The sequence below is a fragment of the Ornithorhynchus anatinus genome, chromosome 9 (genome assembly GCF_004115215.2).
Source record: "Ornithorhynchus anatinus isolate Pmale09 chromosome 9, mOrnAna1.pri.v4, whole genome shotgun sequence".
In the NCBI taxonomy this organism is placed as follows: domain Eukaryota; kingdom Metazoa; phylum Chordata; class Mammalia; order Monotremata; family Ornithorhynchidae; genus Ornithorhynchus; species Ornithorhynchus anatinus.
The window spans coordinates 42,064,082-42,082,863 of record NC_041736.1 but is presented as its reverse complement, the minus strand read 5'-3'; the positions used below and the strand labels follow the sequence as shown (position 1 = coordinate 42,082,863).

The 18,782-nt window shown below is 41.7% G+C and overlaps 1 protein-coding gene across 1 annotated transcript; it reads left to right on the top strand.

Moving 5' to 3' along the window:
• Nucleotides 1–809: 809 nt before the first annotated feature.
• Nucleotides 810–18,740, top strand: ESCO2 (establishment of sister chromatid cohesion N-acetyltransferase 2). Its single transcript, XM_029072195.2, has 12 exons — nt 810–971; nt 3,416–3,484; nt 4,494–5,361; nt 6,983–7,042; nt 7,514–7,577; nt 8,927–8,972; nt 9,799–9,946; nt 10,434–10,565; nt 12,377–12,466; nt 14,036–14,179; nt 16,989–17,170; nt 17,724–18,740. Exons 2-12 carry the CDS (start codon nt 3,432–3,434, stop codon nt 17,854–17,856), a joined length of 1,920 nt encoding a protein of 639 aa, XP_028928028.1. The 5' UTR covers nt 810–971; nt 3,416–3,431; the 3' UTR covers nt 17,857–18,740.
• The last annotated feature ends 42 nt before the right edge of the window (nt 18,741–18,782 follow it).

The following is an 18,782-nucleotide window of genomic DNA, read 5'->3' as shown; positions in this document are numbered from 1 at the left end:
TTATTATTACTATTGAATGAAGCAGCGTGGCTCGGTGGAAAAGGCTTGGGAGTCAGGGCTCATGAGTTCGAATCCCGGCTCTGCCACTTGTCGGCTGTGTGACTGTGGGCAAGTCACTTCACTTCTCTGGGCCTCAGTTCCCTCATCTGGAAAATGGGGATGAAGACTGGGAGCCCCACGTGGGACCACCTGATTCCCCTGTGTCTACCCCAGCGCTTAGAACAGTGCTCGGCACATAGTAAGCGCTTAACAAATACCAACATTATTATTATTACTATTGAATGAATCTATCTACCCCAGCGCTTAGAAGAGTGCCCTGCGCATAGTAAGCGCTTAACAAATACCAACATCATTATTATTACTCCATCATTATTATTATTACTCCATCATTATTAGTACGAATGAATGAATGAATGAATGAATGAATGAATGAATGAATGAATGAATGAATGAATGAATGAATGAAGACGAGCCGAACGACTGAATAGCGCCGAGCCGCAGCGCCTGTTGGGAAATGTAGTTCTGCCAGGAGGGAGGCGGAACGACTGAATAGCGCCGAGCCGCAGCGCCTGCTGGGAAATGTAGTTCTTCCAGGAGGGAGGCGGCTGGGAAATGTAGTTCTGCCAGGAGGGAGGCGGGGCCGCTTGGGGGCGGGCCAAGATGCTGATTGGCTGCAAAGACGCCAAACGGCGGGAAGGTGTGTGTGGGGGGGGGAAGGTCGGAGACCATTGGACGGGGTGGGGCCGGGGAGTCCAATCGGTGAAGGCCGTCGTTGCCCGGGAAGCGGCGGGACCAATGGGAGCGCTGGGGGGCGTGGCCTCGGCTCCGCGCGCGCGGCTTGAACGTTGGCCCCCAACGGTCGGTTGGAGGAACGAGTCCCGGCTCTTCGGCGGAGGGAGCGGGAAGGGGCCGAAAAGGAGGCCGCGGGGGGGAGTCGGCGGAAGTGTCCGGACGGTCGCCCCCCCCTCCAGGTCTGTATTCCCAGGCTCGTCCGGTCCCGGGCCGCCCTCCCCCCCCCCTCCTTTCCCTCCTTAAACCGCTACGGGGCTCACTTTCATCCATCCTTCTTTATTGAGCTCCCACTCTGCGCCCAACACTGGGCTAAGCGCTTGGAAGCCCCTCGCCACCTGGGAGACTTTGGGCCGGTCGCTTCATCGTAATAATGATGGGATTTCTGCAGCGCTGACTCTGTGCAGAGCGCTGTTCTAAGCGCTGGGGTAGGTACAGGATAATAATAATAATGTTGGTATTTGTTAAGCGCTTACTATGTGCACAGCACTGCTCTAAGCGCTGGGGTAGGTACAGGATAATAATAATAATGTTGGTATTTGTTAAGCGCTTACTATGTGCACAGCACTGTTCTAAGCGCTGGGGAAGATACAGGGGAATAATAGTAATGTTGGTATTTGTTAAGCGCTTACTATGTGCACAGCACTGTTCTAAGCGCTGGGGTAGGTACAGGGGAATAATAATAATGTTGGTATTTGTTAAGCGCTTACTATGTGCCGAGCACTGTTCTAAGCGCTGGGGTAGACACAAGGGAATCAGGTTGTCCCACATGGGGCTTACAGTCTTCATCCCCATTTTCCAGATGAGGTCACTGAGGCCCAGAGAAGTGAAGTGACTTGCCCACCGTCACCCAGCTGACAAGGGGCAGAGTCAGGATTCGAACCCATGACCTCTGACTCCCAAGCCCGGGATCTTTCCACTGAGCCACGCTGGGTAATTGGAGGGTCCCTCGTGGGGCTCCCCATCTGTTAATGCCCATTTTTACAGATGAGGTCACTGAGGCCCAGAGAAGCGACGTGACTGGTAGTGATGGTATTTAAGCGCTTACTATGAGCAGAGCACTGTTCTAATCGCTGGGGGGGGATACAAGGTAATCAGGTTGTCCCACGTAGGGCTCACAGTTTTAATCCCCATTTTTACAGGTGAGGTCATGGAGGCCCAGTGAAGTGACTTGCCCAAAGTCACCCAGCTGACAAGTGGCAGAGGCGGGATTAGAACCCACGACCTCTGACTCCCAAGACCGGGCTCTTTCTACTGAGCCACGCTGCTTCTCAATAGATAAATATTTACCAAGATCGATAGAATCATAGATATATGCACATTGTTAATAAAAGACCTCTGCTCTTCCCCCTTCCCCTCCCCACAGCACTTGTGCATATTTATGCATATTTCTCTTATTTATTTTGTTAATGATGTGTATCTATGATTTTATTGATCTCGATGATATTGACGCCAAATTACTTGTTTTGTTGTCTGTCTCCCCCGTTTAGACTTTGAGCCCGTTGTTGGGCAGGGATTGTCTATCTGTTGCCAAATTGTCAGCTGTGTGACTGTGGGCAAGTCACTTAACTTCTCTGTGCCTCAGTTCCCTCATCTGTAAAATGGGGATTAAGACTGTGAGCCCCACGTGGGACAACCTGATTCCCCTGTGTTTACCCCAGCGCTTAGAACAGTGTTCTGCACATAGTAAGCGCTTAACAAATAGCAACATCATTATTATTATTAAATTGTCCATTCCAAGCGCTTAGTCCAGTGCTCTGCACATAGTAAGTGCTCAATAAATACGATTGAATGAATGAAAAATATATACAAAGATGCACAAGTGCTGTGGGGAGGGGAAGGGGGAAGAGCAGAGGGAGGGAGTAGGGGAAATGAGGGCAGAGGGAAAGGGAGGGCTCAGGTCGGGAAGGTCACTTCTGGGGTCCTTGATGTGGGGGGCAACGTTTGGGCATCTTAAGGGCACATCATGACCCTTTCCAGTGTGAGGCAACCGCAATTTACAGGGGTCTGCTAAGCCAAAGCCCCAGATAACGTTTCCAACGCTTTTTACCAGCTTTATTTCCCTGTACGACCTTGGCAGACGTGGAAGGCCTTAGGCACCGTTCATCCCTTTTATTTTTCCAGACCCGCCTCCCCCACTAAGAGCTCCGTCTTCATTAGCAGGACTTTCTAATAGAAGGGGCTGTTTTCACCTCCTCTTTAATGGTATTTGTTAAGCCCTTCCTGGGTGACCTTGGGAGGTCACTTTCCTCATCTGTAAAATGAGGATTCAGTACCTGTTCTCCCTCCCCTTTAGACTGTGAGCCCCATGGGAGACAGACTGTCCCTGCCCTGATTCTCTTATATCTACCTCAGCGCTTAATATGATGCTTGGCACATAGTATGTACTTAACAAATGCCACAATTCTTATTATTGGGTTAAGGTGACAGGCTCCCATTTGGGGGCTCAGCTCCCACAGAAACCTGGTCCACTCTTGCTCTATTCTGCTTCCTCCTGCAGAAGGGGAACTGCAGTGATTTCAAGTAGCATGGCGGTGGTTCAGAAGGACTGGGTCTTTGAAAATGTTGTTCTTGGGTTCTGAAGAACCTCCAACGTTTTTGATTCTAAAATATCCTGTAATTTTAGGGGCCCAAATAAGGAGATGGCAACAGTAACTCCCAGGAAAAGAAATCGCAGTGCCACTAACTGTGCTGGGTGAGTTATGATTCATTTAATTTCTCTCTTTCCACGGCTAGACAAAAAACAACAATCCTCTTGTATCATTCCTTGTCGTTTAGGGCCCTGCCTGGACTAAAAATCCAGGATCCAGCCTACACCCCTGAGCCAAGATGAGCCTGAGTCCAAGCTCTTTTCCAGGGGTGTGTCTTGCTTCTGCGTACATAAATGGAATTACCACATGGGTGACAGTTATGCTACCACCATCAACTCCCAAAACAGGGTGGACATTTTCCAGTTTACTCAAACTCATGCATTCAGTGTTGGGCTCCACATGCACATTTGTTCTTGTCAGTGGCTGTGGCTTCTAAGTGTTGAAAGTCATTGTGCTCTACTTCCTGAAGTGGGGGCACTAGAATCACCCGACTATCCCAATCACATTTTTTCCTTTCTCCCTATTGTCCTTTTTCCCTTCACACTTATTGCTCTGACCACACTCAGTCTTTCTGTAGCTTCTCTTTACTCATTTTCTCCTTTCCCTGGAGTAACTACCCTGAACTCTAAGTCTCAGCGAGCATTTGAAATGAAATACTTGCCCAGGTGAGAGAAGAGAATGCAGTACAACAGCACTTTTCTCCCAAATTTTGGCAATTCAAAAAAATACTGCAGTTACAGCTTTTGAATTCTGGTCAACACGATCTGGTTTAGATTTGCCAAACAAGATTTTAGAATAACTTAGTTGCCTGAGGCTTTTGACATCAGTGGATGCTGGGGAAGACCCAGAATCGTCAGACACGGCAGTGAAGAGGTCAAGCTCTGGTGCGATAGTGGGGTAACAGAAGGAATGATTTTGGTAACTGCATGGACAACCCATGTCAAACTGGGCTATTAGGGATTCCTGGTCTGCATGTGCAGCCCAAGAACAGAATGTATTCCAGCATCACAGTTATTTAGCAAACACAGATGGGTATCACTTTTAATTAGCTCAAACAGAATTGTTTTATAACAACACTGTTCTGATTCTTTGAGGTTTTGTTTCTTTTCCTAGTTTATCATCTGGAAACCCAATGAAGAAACTAATATTGGACTTCACAGAAGTTACATCTCCATTATCAAATTTGACCTCTAAAAAGCAGGTCTCAAAAGCCAGTGATGAGACAAAAGAAAATCCATGTCAGGTATTCCCACAGAGCATTTCATGGCAGGGCAATAAGCCACCATTTCAAACAGCCTTTCCTGCTAAAAAAACACCTGGACCATCACCATTTAAGTCATCAAAACCAGGCTCTCCATATCAATCTGCTGTATCCACTCTAACCTTTTATAACAAGGAGAATCAGTATCTTAATCCCCTGGAGAGGAAGCTGGTCAAAGAGAGCAGGTCAATTTGCCACAAAAACAATAGTGGAGTCTTTCCTGTGCCCAGTTTATCTGAGAAAATGAAGGTAAAGATGACCCTTTCCAAAAAGGCAAGTTCGAGAATTCAGAAGAATTCAGCTTCCAGGTTTCAAATGAGCTCCAGACATACAAAGACCTTAGCAAAGAACTTGACAAAAAACAAGGAAAATGTAGCTTCTTTCAAACCTGTGGAAAAGAAAAATGGAGTCACAACTGAAAATAATTTGGATAATGCTTCACGTGTACTAAGCCTAAAGGTTAAGCCAAAGGTGACTCTCCAGATTGGAGCAGCATTTTTTGCTACTAGAAAGAAAGCTCATCCTGTCCCTAGAAAGTGTTCTTTGGACACTAGACCAGCATTTGACCCAGCAAAGAAGGCCCTATCAAAAGAGATTGTGGATGCAGATTTGCCTAGAAGAGGTGTTAATAAAACTGTTGAAGGAAGCCAACGCCCAAAGGAGAAGTTGGAAGTTAGGGGTTTGAGCACAAGAAATGAAAGTGGAATGAAACAAACCAAGGTAAGCAAAAAGAAAGACATCACTTAAAACTTGAGGGTTTCTCTTCAGATGACTTACAGGTTGGGAACAAATGTTCAGCAGAGCAAATTAGGGTAGAAGCAACTAAACTGTGATGGACAAGTGGTGCAGATAACTTAAGGGTGAGACCCACAGACAAGCAGTTACATATATCTTGTTTAAATTCCTTTATATAAATACCTGTGTAGATCAACCGGGTCCAGGCTATCTTGTTAACAGAAGGATATACATTTTTCACACACTTGAAAGGCCAGAAAGCAAGGAAGGAAATGGCAGAACAGTGAGGCTCTCTATTCCTCCCTGAGCTCCTGGGAAGGCGTAGGATGTGGGTCAGAAGGCCTGGTGCTAGATAAGGACAATGGAGACTGTGGGGCAAATCGTTTTCACCCAAAGTTGTAGCAAACAGCAACCAATGACAGTTAAGGATCTTTGGGGTGTGGAAGAATTACAATCTAGTTATTCTTTGCTCAGTTCACTATACTTGACAAGCTCAGCTCTCTCAGGTCCTTCGGTCCCAACTGATGGAAGAGAAAGAGTGCTGCTAGCTTTCTTTTTGTTGCTGTTTTGGTGAGCTTCACTAACTCTTTAGGGGTTTTCAACAGTGGCAGCAAAGTAGCATTCGACAGGGGCACGGAAGACCCAACCACACCAAAGAGGCACAATAATAATAATAATAATGATATTTGCTAAGCACTGGGGCAGATACCCTGTTAATGTGATTGGATTCTGTCTGCCTTATTCCCAATTTAGAGATAAGAAAACTGAGGCCCAGAGAGGTTAATAGACTTGCCCAAGGTCTAATTGCAGGTCCATGGTAGAGCTGTGACCTAGAGCCCTGGGTCTCCTGACACAATCCTGCATTCTTTCTACTACTAATAATAATAATGGTGGCAGTTAAGTGCTCACTATGTGCAAAGCACTGTTCTAAGCGCTGGGGGGATACAAGTTAATCAGTTTGTCTTACATGGGGCTCAGTTTTAATCTCCGTTTTACAGATGAGGTAACTGAGGCACAGAGAAGTTAAGTGACTTGCCCAAAGTCACACAGTTGGCAAGCGGCAGATCTGGGATTCAAACCCATACCTCTGACTCCCAAGTCCGGGCTCTTTACACTGAGCCACGCTGTTTCTCGGCTAAACATCTTCAAACCTGATGTGCCTTATGGGGAATTGCTAATCTTTGACCTGCACTTGAATAGGCACCACAGACCATGCTAGCCACCGTTATCAAAACTATTCTGTAGTTATCTCTGGCTCTAATATTAGCCATACTGACTGTCACATGAGAGACAGGAAATATTATGAAACATAAATAAACATGGTCTGTTATAGCAGGGTTTAAAGTGCTTCACCCTATGGACATTATTTATCATCTATGGATGGGGTGGTTGTGGATTGTGGAATTAGGTTGTGTAGTACTTGGGAAAAAAAAGATGGGTCAATTTTGTTCCTTAAGGAATACAAGGCAGGTTGTAACTTTTGTCTGGATCAACACATATATTAAGCATAGGACATTCTGGTAAATGTGCTCATGTAGGATGACATATGCTAGATAATGTACTAGAACAATCAGATTTCTTCCTTGACTGAAAGTGCATTTTTCAGATGCAGAATAATGAAAATATAATGGTTGGGTTGAAGCAATCAAATCCTTCACCTGGAATGGTATGTTTTTATTTCTAGGGATTTTTTATTTGTAAATTCTATTTCACTCAGAAAACAAATGTGGAACCTTTCTCTATTAGGTTTATTTTTATTCTCATTTAATATATACTACAAAATTTAATACATAGGAATAGTATTTATTAAGGGCTTAGTGTTTGCAGAGTACCATACTAAGCACTAGGAAAGAACCTAAAGGTGGAAATTAGAGCCCTGTCGCTCATGAAACTCAATCTATGAATGTGATTCTTTGAATGCATATTCTACAGATATTAAATGGTCAGCTACATCAGTATGTTCTTTCCTTCAGTATGCATCAAAAACATAACTTTACAGTAATGAGGCCCCTTCATTTCTAAGACATTATTTTGAAGCAGATTGTAAGAATTGTTTAAAGAAGTCATGTGGTTCTTAAGCAGTAATTTTAAAATGAATTCAGACTTTCTGGCTTTTGGCTTGTTTTGTAATTCACAGAGTTCAGGCAGTGATTGCAAGACTTTTCCTAACAGGGACTCGGTCAGTGAGAACAATGGGAAAGGTAAACTATGTTAGAACCCTCTGTTTTCCCTATATTGCAATCAACTATACTTTCCTTTTCTCTCATTCTCTAATCTACAAGCTATCTTTGCCTTGGTATCAAAAAGCACTGAGAACACCAACCTAATAATTTGCATTTCAATTTCAATAGTTGGGCTATAAAATAATATACAGTAAAAAGCAGATTTTGGTTTATATTCCAAAAAAGAAAAACCAAGAATGTGTATCTTTCCAATATTGCCAAGTCTAGGTCTGTTTAACCAGGCTTTTATACATCAGATCTTACCTGGGGTCCTGATTAGTTCAGAGACTCAACCATATTGATTATTTTCTCACTTTCTTAATGTCCTGTCAGTGTGAAAATTGTGATTGCATATTATAAAGGCAAATATAAAACTTGTTTAGTATATCTAAACTGACCTGTATTTTCATTCAACTTATGGAAATATGAGAATTTAGGGATCACTTTTTTCATAAAGAAAAGTTTTTATTTTACAAGTCATTGTGATATCTCACACCCTCCATTTCTTACAAAAGCATGGCTAGAGACCTTGTATATGACTGGTACAGAACACCACTGTGATCATGCATTCCCAAAGTGAATTTTAATGTACCCTTAGGGCACAGTACATTACAATATGTTTCTTAGATGCAAGGAGGTGCACAGAGAACAGTGTAACACCAATTAATTCACAGGCTCTTAAAAGACCATTTACCCCCCACCCGCAGTTACTAAGCAAAGTTTATTTTAATTTTTTTAAAGGTACTTGTTAAAGCACTTACCATGTTCCAGACACTAAGTTCTGGGGTAGAGACAAGATCATCAGGTTGGCACAATCCATGTCCCATATAGGAGAGGTCACAGTTTAAGGATTTAAGTATCATTTTAATAATGAAAAGTTAAGTGTTACGCAAGACAACACAGCAGACAAGTGGTTGAATTCACCTCCCTCATTCCCTTTCCTTCACCCACCTTATAACATTAACCACACCCTTAAGGTTATCTCCACAGAATGCTTCCTCTTCACCTGTGGAAGAGAAGTAACATACATCTACCTAAATACCATCCCGCTGTCCCTCAATTTATCTCAAATTTATCCTCACCTGCTTTCAATTCTGCCGTCAACTCCACCCAGCAGCAATCCCTCTCCACCCTTATCAACTCCTATACCTATTTGCTTGTGTCAGCTGTTTCACATCTGTACCTCCCTTATCAAAACCCTTTTTGCCCCACTTGGAGTCATGTTGTTGTGAAATCTTTTAAATGTTTTTTTTTCCTGCCTCTTACCTATGTATTTTTATATTTACATTACAAATTACAAGTGATTTCCTTTTTCTCTTCGCTTGCAGCTGTTGCCTATCCCATCTTTGGTTCGCCTTCAACCAACAAACAAAGGTATGATGGTTTTAAAAATCTGAATTCGTGATCATTTTAGCCTCTAGATTTTGGCTTTATGAATTGGATAGTGAAGTTCTTCCAAATATCAATTATTCAGGATCCTATTGTTCAGTCTGTGGAATATTAGCCAAGCCTTTTGTCTCTTCTCATTTAGTATCAATCACTTTCCTTCACCTACTCTGTAGTTGGTTATGAATACAGGCGGAGGTTTCTACCTCCTAATGTTAATAGAATGTTTTTGTGTTTATTCTGTCTTCTGATTGATTTATAAATTCCTGGTAACAGGACAATTTTTCTTGTCTTCCAGCCTACAGTATATTACCCTGCCCTCAATGAGTTTATTGCTCTTTTCTCTCCTGCCCATGTTTTGGCTATTTCTTTATTTGTTTCACCTTCTAGAAGAAGGTGGAAAAACTTGCCAGGGTTCTAATAAGATGGATTGGTTTCCTCCCAAGTGCTTAGTATAGTGCTCTGCACATAGTAAGCGCTCAGTAGATATGATTGACTGAATGAATTCACTAAATGGAGAGGGAGTGAATGGAATTGCTAAAAAATGGCCTATGTCAATGCAGATTTTGTACCCAGTTGATTCCCAAAGTACTGTAATATAAGTACAGTTGTATCTCATTGTTTCTAAGACCCTGCTTAGCAGGTAACTGAATTAAATTGCAAGATCTATTTCCTGTAACTAAGCCAGCTCAGGGGTCAAACGTGCACATCTTTCTCAGTATACTGTCTATTGTATATTTAGTGAATTAACAAGAATGTTGATTTGAAATAAAACCTTGCAGTAAACATTTTGGTATATTTTTTGTGCTTTTAGATTTCAACCACCCTCAGAAGATCTTTCTTCCCTGGGATCCAGGACATCTATTGATGTGGCTTCTGAACTCTTTAAACAGCCTCATAACCAGAAAGTCATCAAGAATACCAGAGACTTAAACCAAGGATTGAAAGACCAGTTTGTTATTGTAAGTAAATTTGGGGAAAATTTTTCCTTGCCTCACCACAGAGCCTGTTCCTTCAGCTTGCAGTGCTTCACTGTTACATCCTTTCTTGGCTTAGTATTTTGAACTGGCTTTGTGCTGAGGAATAGATCGGCTTTTGTTTTCAGATATTGGCAATCTGCTTTGGTTGATATGAACTGTTCAGGATTGCTTAGTTGACTGAGGTCTGTGAAACAATCACTAGGTTTTGAGGTACCTCTTTTTTCCCTTAGTAATGCAAAGATGAACTTACTATTTTAGTGGAATGCTGCAGAATAAATACAGCTGGGAACAAGATCAGAGAATGGGAAAGTTTTCTTGTTGAGCTGCAAAAGATTGAATGTAGAAACTAAAAACAAAGTATTAAAATGTTTATGGTCTTGGTTTAGAACTGTGTATGACTTAATGGGTTTAAGGTTCACTTTAAAAGGAGTTTAATTTCCTCTATCTTGTTGACTCTTCTCAATGACAGGATGCAGGTCAGAAGCATTTTGGGGCCATTTTATGCAAATCTTGTGGCATGATCTACACAGCTGCCAGCCCTGAAGATGAAGTACAACATGTTCAATATCACCAGAGATTTGTGGAGGGAATTAAATTTGTTGTAAGTCAAAATGCCTTAAGCCCACAACATGTTGTAAGTCACTATGTAGGCAAATTCTTTTTTTTCAGAAAGTAAAATGTACTTAACCAAAGAAATAGCAACCTCTCAAACTATTTCTAGGTTTATAACTGAAAATATTTTAGTCCATCAACTTTGTGAGTTCTTTATATACATAAGAATGATACATATATATATATATATATATATACACATATATATATAATTTATACATATAATGCCTTTCTATTTTAATATAGATGGCCTGAGCCTTTTCGCTTAGGATCAGTTATGCTTTCCAGTGCCATGGAAGAGCTGATTAACTGTAGTTTGGCAGAATGCCCAGGATCGGAAAAGTAATTTTCAGATCAAGGAAGAATCACATTATAAAACACATCCTCATCGATGTGCGCAAACACACAACTGTATCTCCCAACACTACATGATGTTCTATCCTGACAGATGCACATTATTAGAAAAATGTTCCCTGATTCCCCAACAGCATTTCATTTAAAATGAGTAATGAAAATGTGCATCACAGGAGAAATGATTAGCAAAGATAAGACGCACAGGGGCGAACTGGCGGGGAGAAAGAGGGAACGTGAGTAGTGGCAAGAATAGGGAGAGAGGAGGTAAATAATCTAAAAGGATACAGAGTAGTAGAGACACAAATAGAGGAAGAGACAGAGCAACAGATGAGTAGATAAATATTTGGAGAACTGCAAGGAGCGAGCACTAGAAGAAATACATAAGAGGAATTAGGGAATGTGAAAGTAAATTAAAAAGGCTACTCCGTTCTGATCTAATATCTGTTTCTACCATGAGCTTTGGCTAGAAGCTGACGGGAATTAGCTAGCACTGTTGTGCACGCTTAAGCCATTAGAGTGGGTGAGCACTGAGGCACAAGTTTTCCCGGATGTGAGGTTTTGAAACACTCTTTTTATAGGAGAACTGGGTTTAGTACATTGTTGACTAAAGCAGAATGGAAATTTTTGCCAGTCTCACAATAAACAGGCCACATGCTTAAATTTTATAATACCGATTTGTAGCATCATAAAGTAAATGTCCAAGATTATCTCACTCATTAATCAAATTATAACTGCCACTTGGAATTGGGAAAAATGATGAACTTAATCTCCCATAAAATTCCATATTTAGAGGGCTAACCATCCAGTTATTCACTTTTAAACATAGGCTTTTCAACTCCTTTCCTCTGAAGAGCTCAAGGTGTTTTATAATGCTCTAATCGATGACATAAAGGTAATAAGGGGTAGAAGTAGCAGAGAAAGGAGGAGGAAGACATCAGGTACAAAAGGAATAAGAGGTAGGAAAGAAGCAAACAATTATAACAGCCTTGAATATTTGTCTTCTATGGTCCCAGACATTGCTAAAGTTCCTGCCTGGCCCTGTTGCCTTTTGATTTGTAGTCTGTTTTTTTCTCCCAACTTCATTTAGACAGTTAGGCCTCTGATATTGATGAGTATACACCACCTGCTCACTTTATGCTACTAGTGTCTTTAGAGCCAGGGAGGTGAAATGGTGTGTATGGATAGCCACAGAGGTGATGGGGTTGGGAACAAGCCCTCAGCTGGGGCTTCAGGCACCTTTGGTGTCAGGAGGCCACAGTTGTTCCAGTTCCTGCTTTTTTGACTGCCCATTTTATGGTGAGTGTGTTGGAGTGGAAGATGCTAACTTCCAGTAACTTCCAAAGCCCAGAATTTTACCCTGGAAAATTTTAAAATCCCAAATAGTCCTCTCAACAGCTTTTTTTCCACCTTCACAAACTGGGCTGTAATTTATGCTTTTCTTGGCAGGGCTGGAAGAAAGAACGTGTAGTAGCAGAGTTTTGGGATGGGAAAATCATAATGGTTCTGCCAGATGATCCAAGATACGCCATCAGAAAGGTAATTCTTTGAATCGTTTGCAGCCCTCCTTGGAAAGAAAATCTGCAGCCCCTTTGATTCCTGTATAAAGCTAAATGAAGGTTTTAAAATGGGAGCTTTAATAGAGACCCATCAGTTTTAACTCTGCAACTCTTCCCAGCAATTTTGATGACTGCTCTTATCAAGTTAGGAAACTGTCCTGTTCTGATATATCCTGGAATCAGCATAGTAGTCTTTTTTAATAAGATAGCCAAAATGGTTCTTCTGCCATACCTCTTGATTATTACTGCCTGTTTTGCTTTAATTCACACCATCTACCTGCCCTCTGCTGCTCCCTGGCTTCCTCCTCCAATGCCTAACCCATGCCCCATTCTCTCCTACCCCTGCCCTCCCCTTCACAGCCCTTCTGCTCCAAGGACCGCCTTAGGGTAATTTATTTAAAAGGTATAATACGGTCTCATTTGAATGAATGTTATCATAAACTCTACCTTTTTAGAATTATTTGAAATACTTCCCCAGAATATTCCTTTCAAAAAGATTCATTTTATTTGTAGCAACACACAGTTTAGATTTACAAATATAGAAAAATGCATTTTCCTACCTTAATTATACTTACCTTTGAATTCTTTGGTTCAGGCTTTAGGAATTTAGGGGCGGGGATCCTAATGGTAAATACTGTATATCCCACTCCAAAAATTGTCCTTAGGGGAGTGCGTACCTAGATTCTGGAAAAGGTTGGGCTACCCTTCTTGGGTTATGCTGTTAGAGCTAACTGGAGTGGGACGGTTCTGTGGGTGGGGTAAGTGTCCTTGGGGCCCAGCAGGGCTCCCCCACCATAGCAGTAGCTTTGGCTGCAGAAGACTTAAAGCGTCATCAAGCACTATTCCGACTATTGCTGCTGATTGATGCATCTCACCTGCCATCACAGCCAGTAAGGGTATGCTGAGCAGAGAGAAACTATGGACCCTCAAGGGACTCTGGGGCCCAAGATGGGCATGGAAGAGAAGATGGGCTCTCTGGTGGCTCATGGCAATGCGTCTTACCTCATCTTCCAATACCAAGCTGTGAGCAATCATGAGCAGGTGCCAAGAATGAAGCTGGCTCTTACCCAAAAATGCCACCTGTTAAAACTGCAAAAGTTGAAAATGTTCAGTCTGCCCAACACCTAATTAGTCCTCACTTCCAAGGGAGGCCACTGCCTAAGACTTGAGTTTCCTGAGTTCCAGCAGCCCAGCAGACAAGTTGGGAATATTTGGCAACGCTTAGCTGCCACACCATGATCCTCTGGCCCGAAGAAGTACTAAACAGGGGAAGAAGCAGGTCTGTTCAGGGCCACACTACCTCAAATCCAGCAGTGTTTGGGGAGTGAGGTGGGGAGGGACAGGGTGGATGTCATTTGCCAGGGAGAGGGTGGAAGAGGACCATCTCCCAACTGGTTGGGTTTGAGTTCCAAAGGCTGACATAAGTTCATGAAAGCCACTTCCTGCCTCAAGTCCCTTCACCACCACGAGTAATGATATAATTAGAACTTCAGCCGTGATGGCCAGTGAATGATTAAATGTTTCTCTTCCCTTGACCCACATATCTAAGGCAGAAGATGTCCGAGAACTTGTAGATAACGAACTGGGATTTAAGCAGGTTGTGCTGAGCTGTCCAAGCAAAACTAAAACCTACCTGTTTGTGTCCAATGAAAGGAAGGTGGTTGGATGTTTAATCGCAGAGCAAATCAAAAAGGTATGTACGTTCTGTCTTTTGTAAACTATTGCGTAGATTGTGGAATGAGAAAAGATCATTGAAGTCTTCAAATTAATGCCACTAATACTTGGAAGCATTAAGAAATTGAGGAAAAATGGAGAACGTGTCTTCTGTTGATAGGTTTAACAGATTTTAGAAGTCATTTGGATATTAAATTGGGGAAAGGCATTGGATTATATACTGTAGCATGTAGACTGAAAGATTTGAATGGCTTTCAGAATTAGTGACTGAAACCTTGTTACAGGTTAACATATTTTGCCCACTAGAGTGCCACATGATTGTCAGCAAGGAGTATTTATTGTGCATCACTCAGAGATGATATTACATTTGCTGCAATGGAAACCGAGCTATGATTCTTGTCCTCAAGAAACTTAAATCGCATTTATTGCATCTCCATTTACACATTTTAACTCGAAAAGCTCAGGACGTTTTGACTTTTTTATCAACTGGTCTAGGGCTATATTTTGATATTTTTTGCATCCATCACACACATTTGCTTTTGCCATTCCCTCTCCTTTCTCTGTGATTACTTATAACCTACTTAATTCAGAAGAGACCAAGGAGAGCTCCATTACTGACACTACACGTTATCTTGATAAGTGGTATTATCTTGGAGCATCAATTAACATAAGACATGCCTTTATTACAACAGTATTCTGTCCCCTGGAGGGCTGCCTCTTCCCAGCGCTTAGAACAGTGCTTGGCACATAGTAAGCGCTTAACAAATATCATCATCATCATTATTATTTAAGCATTATGTGGAGCCTCGAGGGGGCATGGCTTCTAGGGAAGAAATACTTCTCCCCATCCCATCTCACCCTCCAATGTGGACTCGAAAATAGAGAGGGATAGGAGAGGCAGTACCTTTGACTTAGGAGGCAATCACATCACATCCCCATCCCTCTTGTTTTTCTGACAGAGTTCTCTCCTGGTTCTCCTCTTACTTCTGTGACTGATCCTTCTCAATCTCTTTCCCTAGTTCTTCTACTTTCCATTTCCTTCAAAGCTCAGTTCAGGGTCCCCTTTATTTTCTCTTCAGGAACTCAACTGCTCCCAAGGTTTTAACCGCCACCTCAATGAGGATGACTCCCAAATCTACCTCACTAACCTTGACCTCTCTCTTTTTTTGCAATCTCACGTTGTTTCCCTGCCTCCAAGGACATCACAATGTGAATGTTCCAGCCAGCTCCTCAGACTTCCTGTAACCCTTCCAAATCCTTTCTTCTACCTTACTTTTCCATCCCCGTTGACAGCCATCCACCCCATCTCTTCAAACTGTGTCATCCTTTTCTCCTCCCTCTCTTTCAACCTCCACATTCAGTCTGTCACCAAGTCCTGTCAGTTCCTCCTCCAGAACACTTCCATAATTATCCAAACCATCACCACACTGTTCCCATCACTTGCCCTACCCAGCATGGCTGCTGCAACAATCTTAATTAACCAATCAATGGTATTTGAGTGCTTACTCGAGTAAGCACTGTACTAAGCACTTGGGGAAATACATTATAACAGAGTTGGTAGACACATTCTCTAATCTTCATTCTTATTACTCAGCCTCCAATGTCTCCTCTCCCCAGTCCACATTTCATTCTGTTGCCTGAATCAAGCAGAAACTCCTGTTGGCTTTAAAATATTCCATCAACTCTCTCCTATATCTGTTCTCTTCTCCCACTACAGTCCAGCTCACATTCTTTGTTTTTCTCAAGTTAGTCCATTCTGTGTGTTTTTGATGTCTCTCCCACCACTGACCGCCCATCCATGCCTTCCCTCCTGCCTAGAACTCCCTCCTGCTTCACACCCAACAAGCCACTGCCTCCCCATCTTCAAAGCCCTCCTGAAATCATGTCTCCTCAGAGGCATTCCTTCCCTCATTGATTTCTAATCTCCCCACCTTCTTCCCCATCTGCCATTTCAGCATTTCCATGCCACCTAAGCACTTAAATAATCCCCACCGGAGCACTTATATACATATCTCTATTCTTCATCACTCTTCTAGCTGTAATTAATTTGTGTAAGCTCTTAGATCATAATCTCGCTAAGAACAGGGATCATATATCATGATTCTGTTGTACCCTCCCAAGCGCTTAGTACAGTGATCTGCCTATGGTGCCTGCTCAATATTAGTTGATTGGACTGGGTATGTGTGTGTGTGTGTGTAAGTGTGTGGGGTGTGTTTGTATAGGTGCATGGTGCTCAATAAAATATGAACAGTCAACAATGAAATCCACCCTTTGGTCAGGAAACTATATGAGAGGTAGAATTTTTTTTTTTTTTAAAGGTTACAGCTCTCACTAATTTCAAACAGCTGTTTTGAAGTCTTTCTGCTCTGGTCTCAGTGATCCCTTCAGGACTTCTGAATGACCCCTCAGTTTGAGAAATTGACCAGTGTAAGATCAGGAGATTACTATATCATTAGTTACTATAAATACAGTATTGATGCCATAGAGAAAGCCAGATGGCAAGAGTCCAGATAAGACTCTATAAACTTCCATAATTCTTAGTATTAAATTGTTGATGTTCAATCATTTATTGAGCACTTGCTGTGTACAAAGCATTGTACTTGGGAGAGAAAAAAATAACAAGCAGACATTCCCTGCCCACAGTGAGTTCATGTGATGCTGATGTTAGCCACTTGTTCAAAGTTTCATTTCAAATGGGTGCCTATAATATTGTGCCCCAGATAGTGTGGGTTCCTAAATGTTCATTTTTTCTTCAAGTGCTCCCCAAGCCTAAAAATCATTGTGTGTGTATGTATGTGTGTGTGTGTGTGTGTGTGTGTGTGTGGCAGGCATTCCGAGTGTTGTCAGAACCAGCTACTCCAGGATCTCCCAACAGTCAAGCGCTGGAGCATCACCGGGCCTGGCGCTGCTCAAGCACCCCGGAAGCTGCACTCTGTGGGATCAGTAGGATCTGGGTCTTTAGCCTGATGCGGAGAAAAGGCATTGCAGGTCGTTTGGTGGATGTTGTCAGGTAAGGAATTAGAATCACCACATTTGCCCTCCACCAAATTTTATACCATAATAGCATGCAATCAATCAATCATTCAGGGCACATGCTGGCAGCTTTCAGAATGGAGGGGAAAGGGGCTAAGGCGCTTTCCCACTTTAATATTGACAGCCTGAATCTTAGAATGTTAGTGGAAATTTATGAATAGAGAGGTGGTTCCTAGTTGAAAGGGAGCTAGCTTCATTATAGCATACATTGGCATTAAAACTACCTTCACGGGTTGGAACATATTAAGCAGATCTTAAAAGGCCCTTTGGCAATAAGTAGAATTTGAAATTCCTTTATACTCAATAGATTAATATAGCAGTAAAAATAAATCTTTTAAATTGAACAGGAGAGCTAGCATGTAAAGTGTTTAACTCTATGAAGTTGAATTTACTGCCAAGTTGTAGTTTGGGACATTTTGATGAAAAACCTATAATGAAACCTATTTTGACAGGAATGAAAACACGGTTTAAAAAATGCATCAGATTCAGACTTCTATTTAACTTTTAACCTTCTAAAACTGTTGTTTTAGGAATACATTCATGTATGGAGGTTACCTCGACATCAACGAAATTGCCTTTTCTGATCCGACACCAGATGGCAAATTATTTGCCACTAAATACTGCAATACTCCGAATTTTCTTGTGTACAATTTTATTAGTTAAAACTCATTCAAATATACCTAGAAGTATTGTGGATAGAAAAGCTTAATAGAGTTTAACTTGTTAAATTATAAAAATTTTTTTAAAAAGTCTGTTAAATTGTTCGTTCTAATCAAGGGAAGATATGGAGAGGAGACTGTGTCACTTTTATAGAGTCAATAGTCTTTATGTTGAAGTCATGGTACTGTGGAATCTATTTGGGGGGGATTAACTAAAGCCTGCTTATCTGGTCCATTGGCATATTTGATTGTGTAGTTGTAGTCTTGTATTTGACAACTGCCAGAGAAGATATTTTAGTTCTGTGCTGCCCTTTTTTAATAGACACATAACATTCATTAATCTCTTGCCCCACACAGCATGGAAGTAGACCAGTAGATTATTGCACCTTAACTGTAATGGGGCACCTACTTATAGAGATTTTGCACAACAGCTATACAAGTCTGAATCTGCATCTTCTCCTGACTCATCTGAAAGTTATTTTGAACACAAAATTAGGGAATTACTTTACCACTAAGATAAGTTCATTTACAGAGGGGCTGCTAGTTCTTAGCTTGTACAACAAGTCCAGAATATTTGTTTTGTGTTCTTCAGGTTAATACTATATGTAGTATTCAAAAATTCTTTCTGGGACAGTGCTGGAGCATCTTAAGAGTCCCACTTCCTAGAGGGAAAAATGAGTGGAGGTAAGGAAAGAGTAAAGAAAGGAAGCATTGTAAAAGTCATTAAACCAAAAAAAGACTTTCTAGAAGTGGTGAACGATGATAGGAAGGTTAAAGGTTGGATGTGAAATCTCATTCTCCCAGCTTGATCCCATTCACTCAAGTGTATTGCTGCACTGTCTTGTTTAATTGCAAAGTGTTTAAAATAAAGATTTTTATTGAAGTTAATTTTGTGATTTACTAAATACGCCATCGCTAGAGTATTTAGGC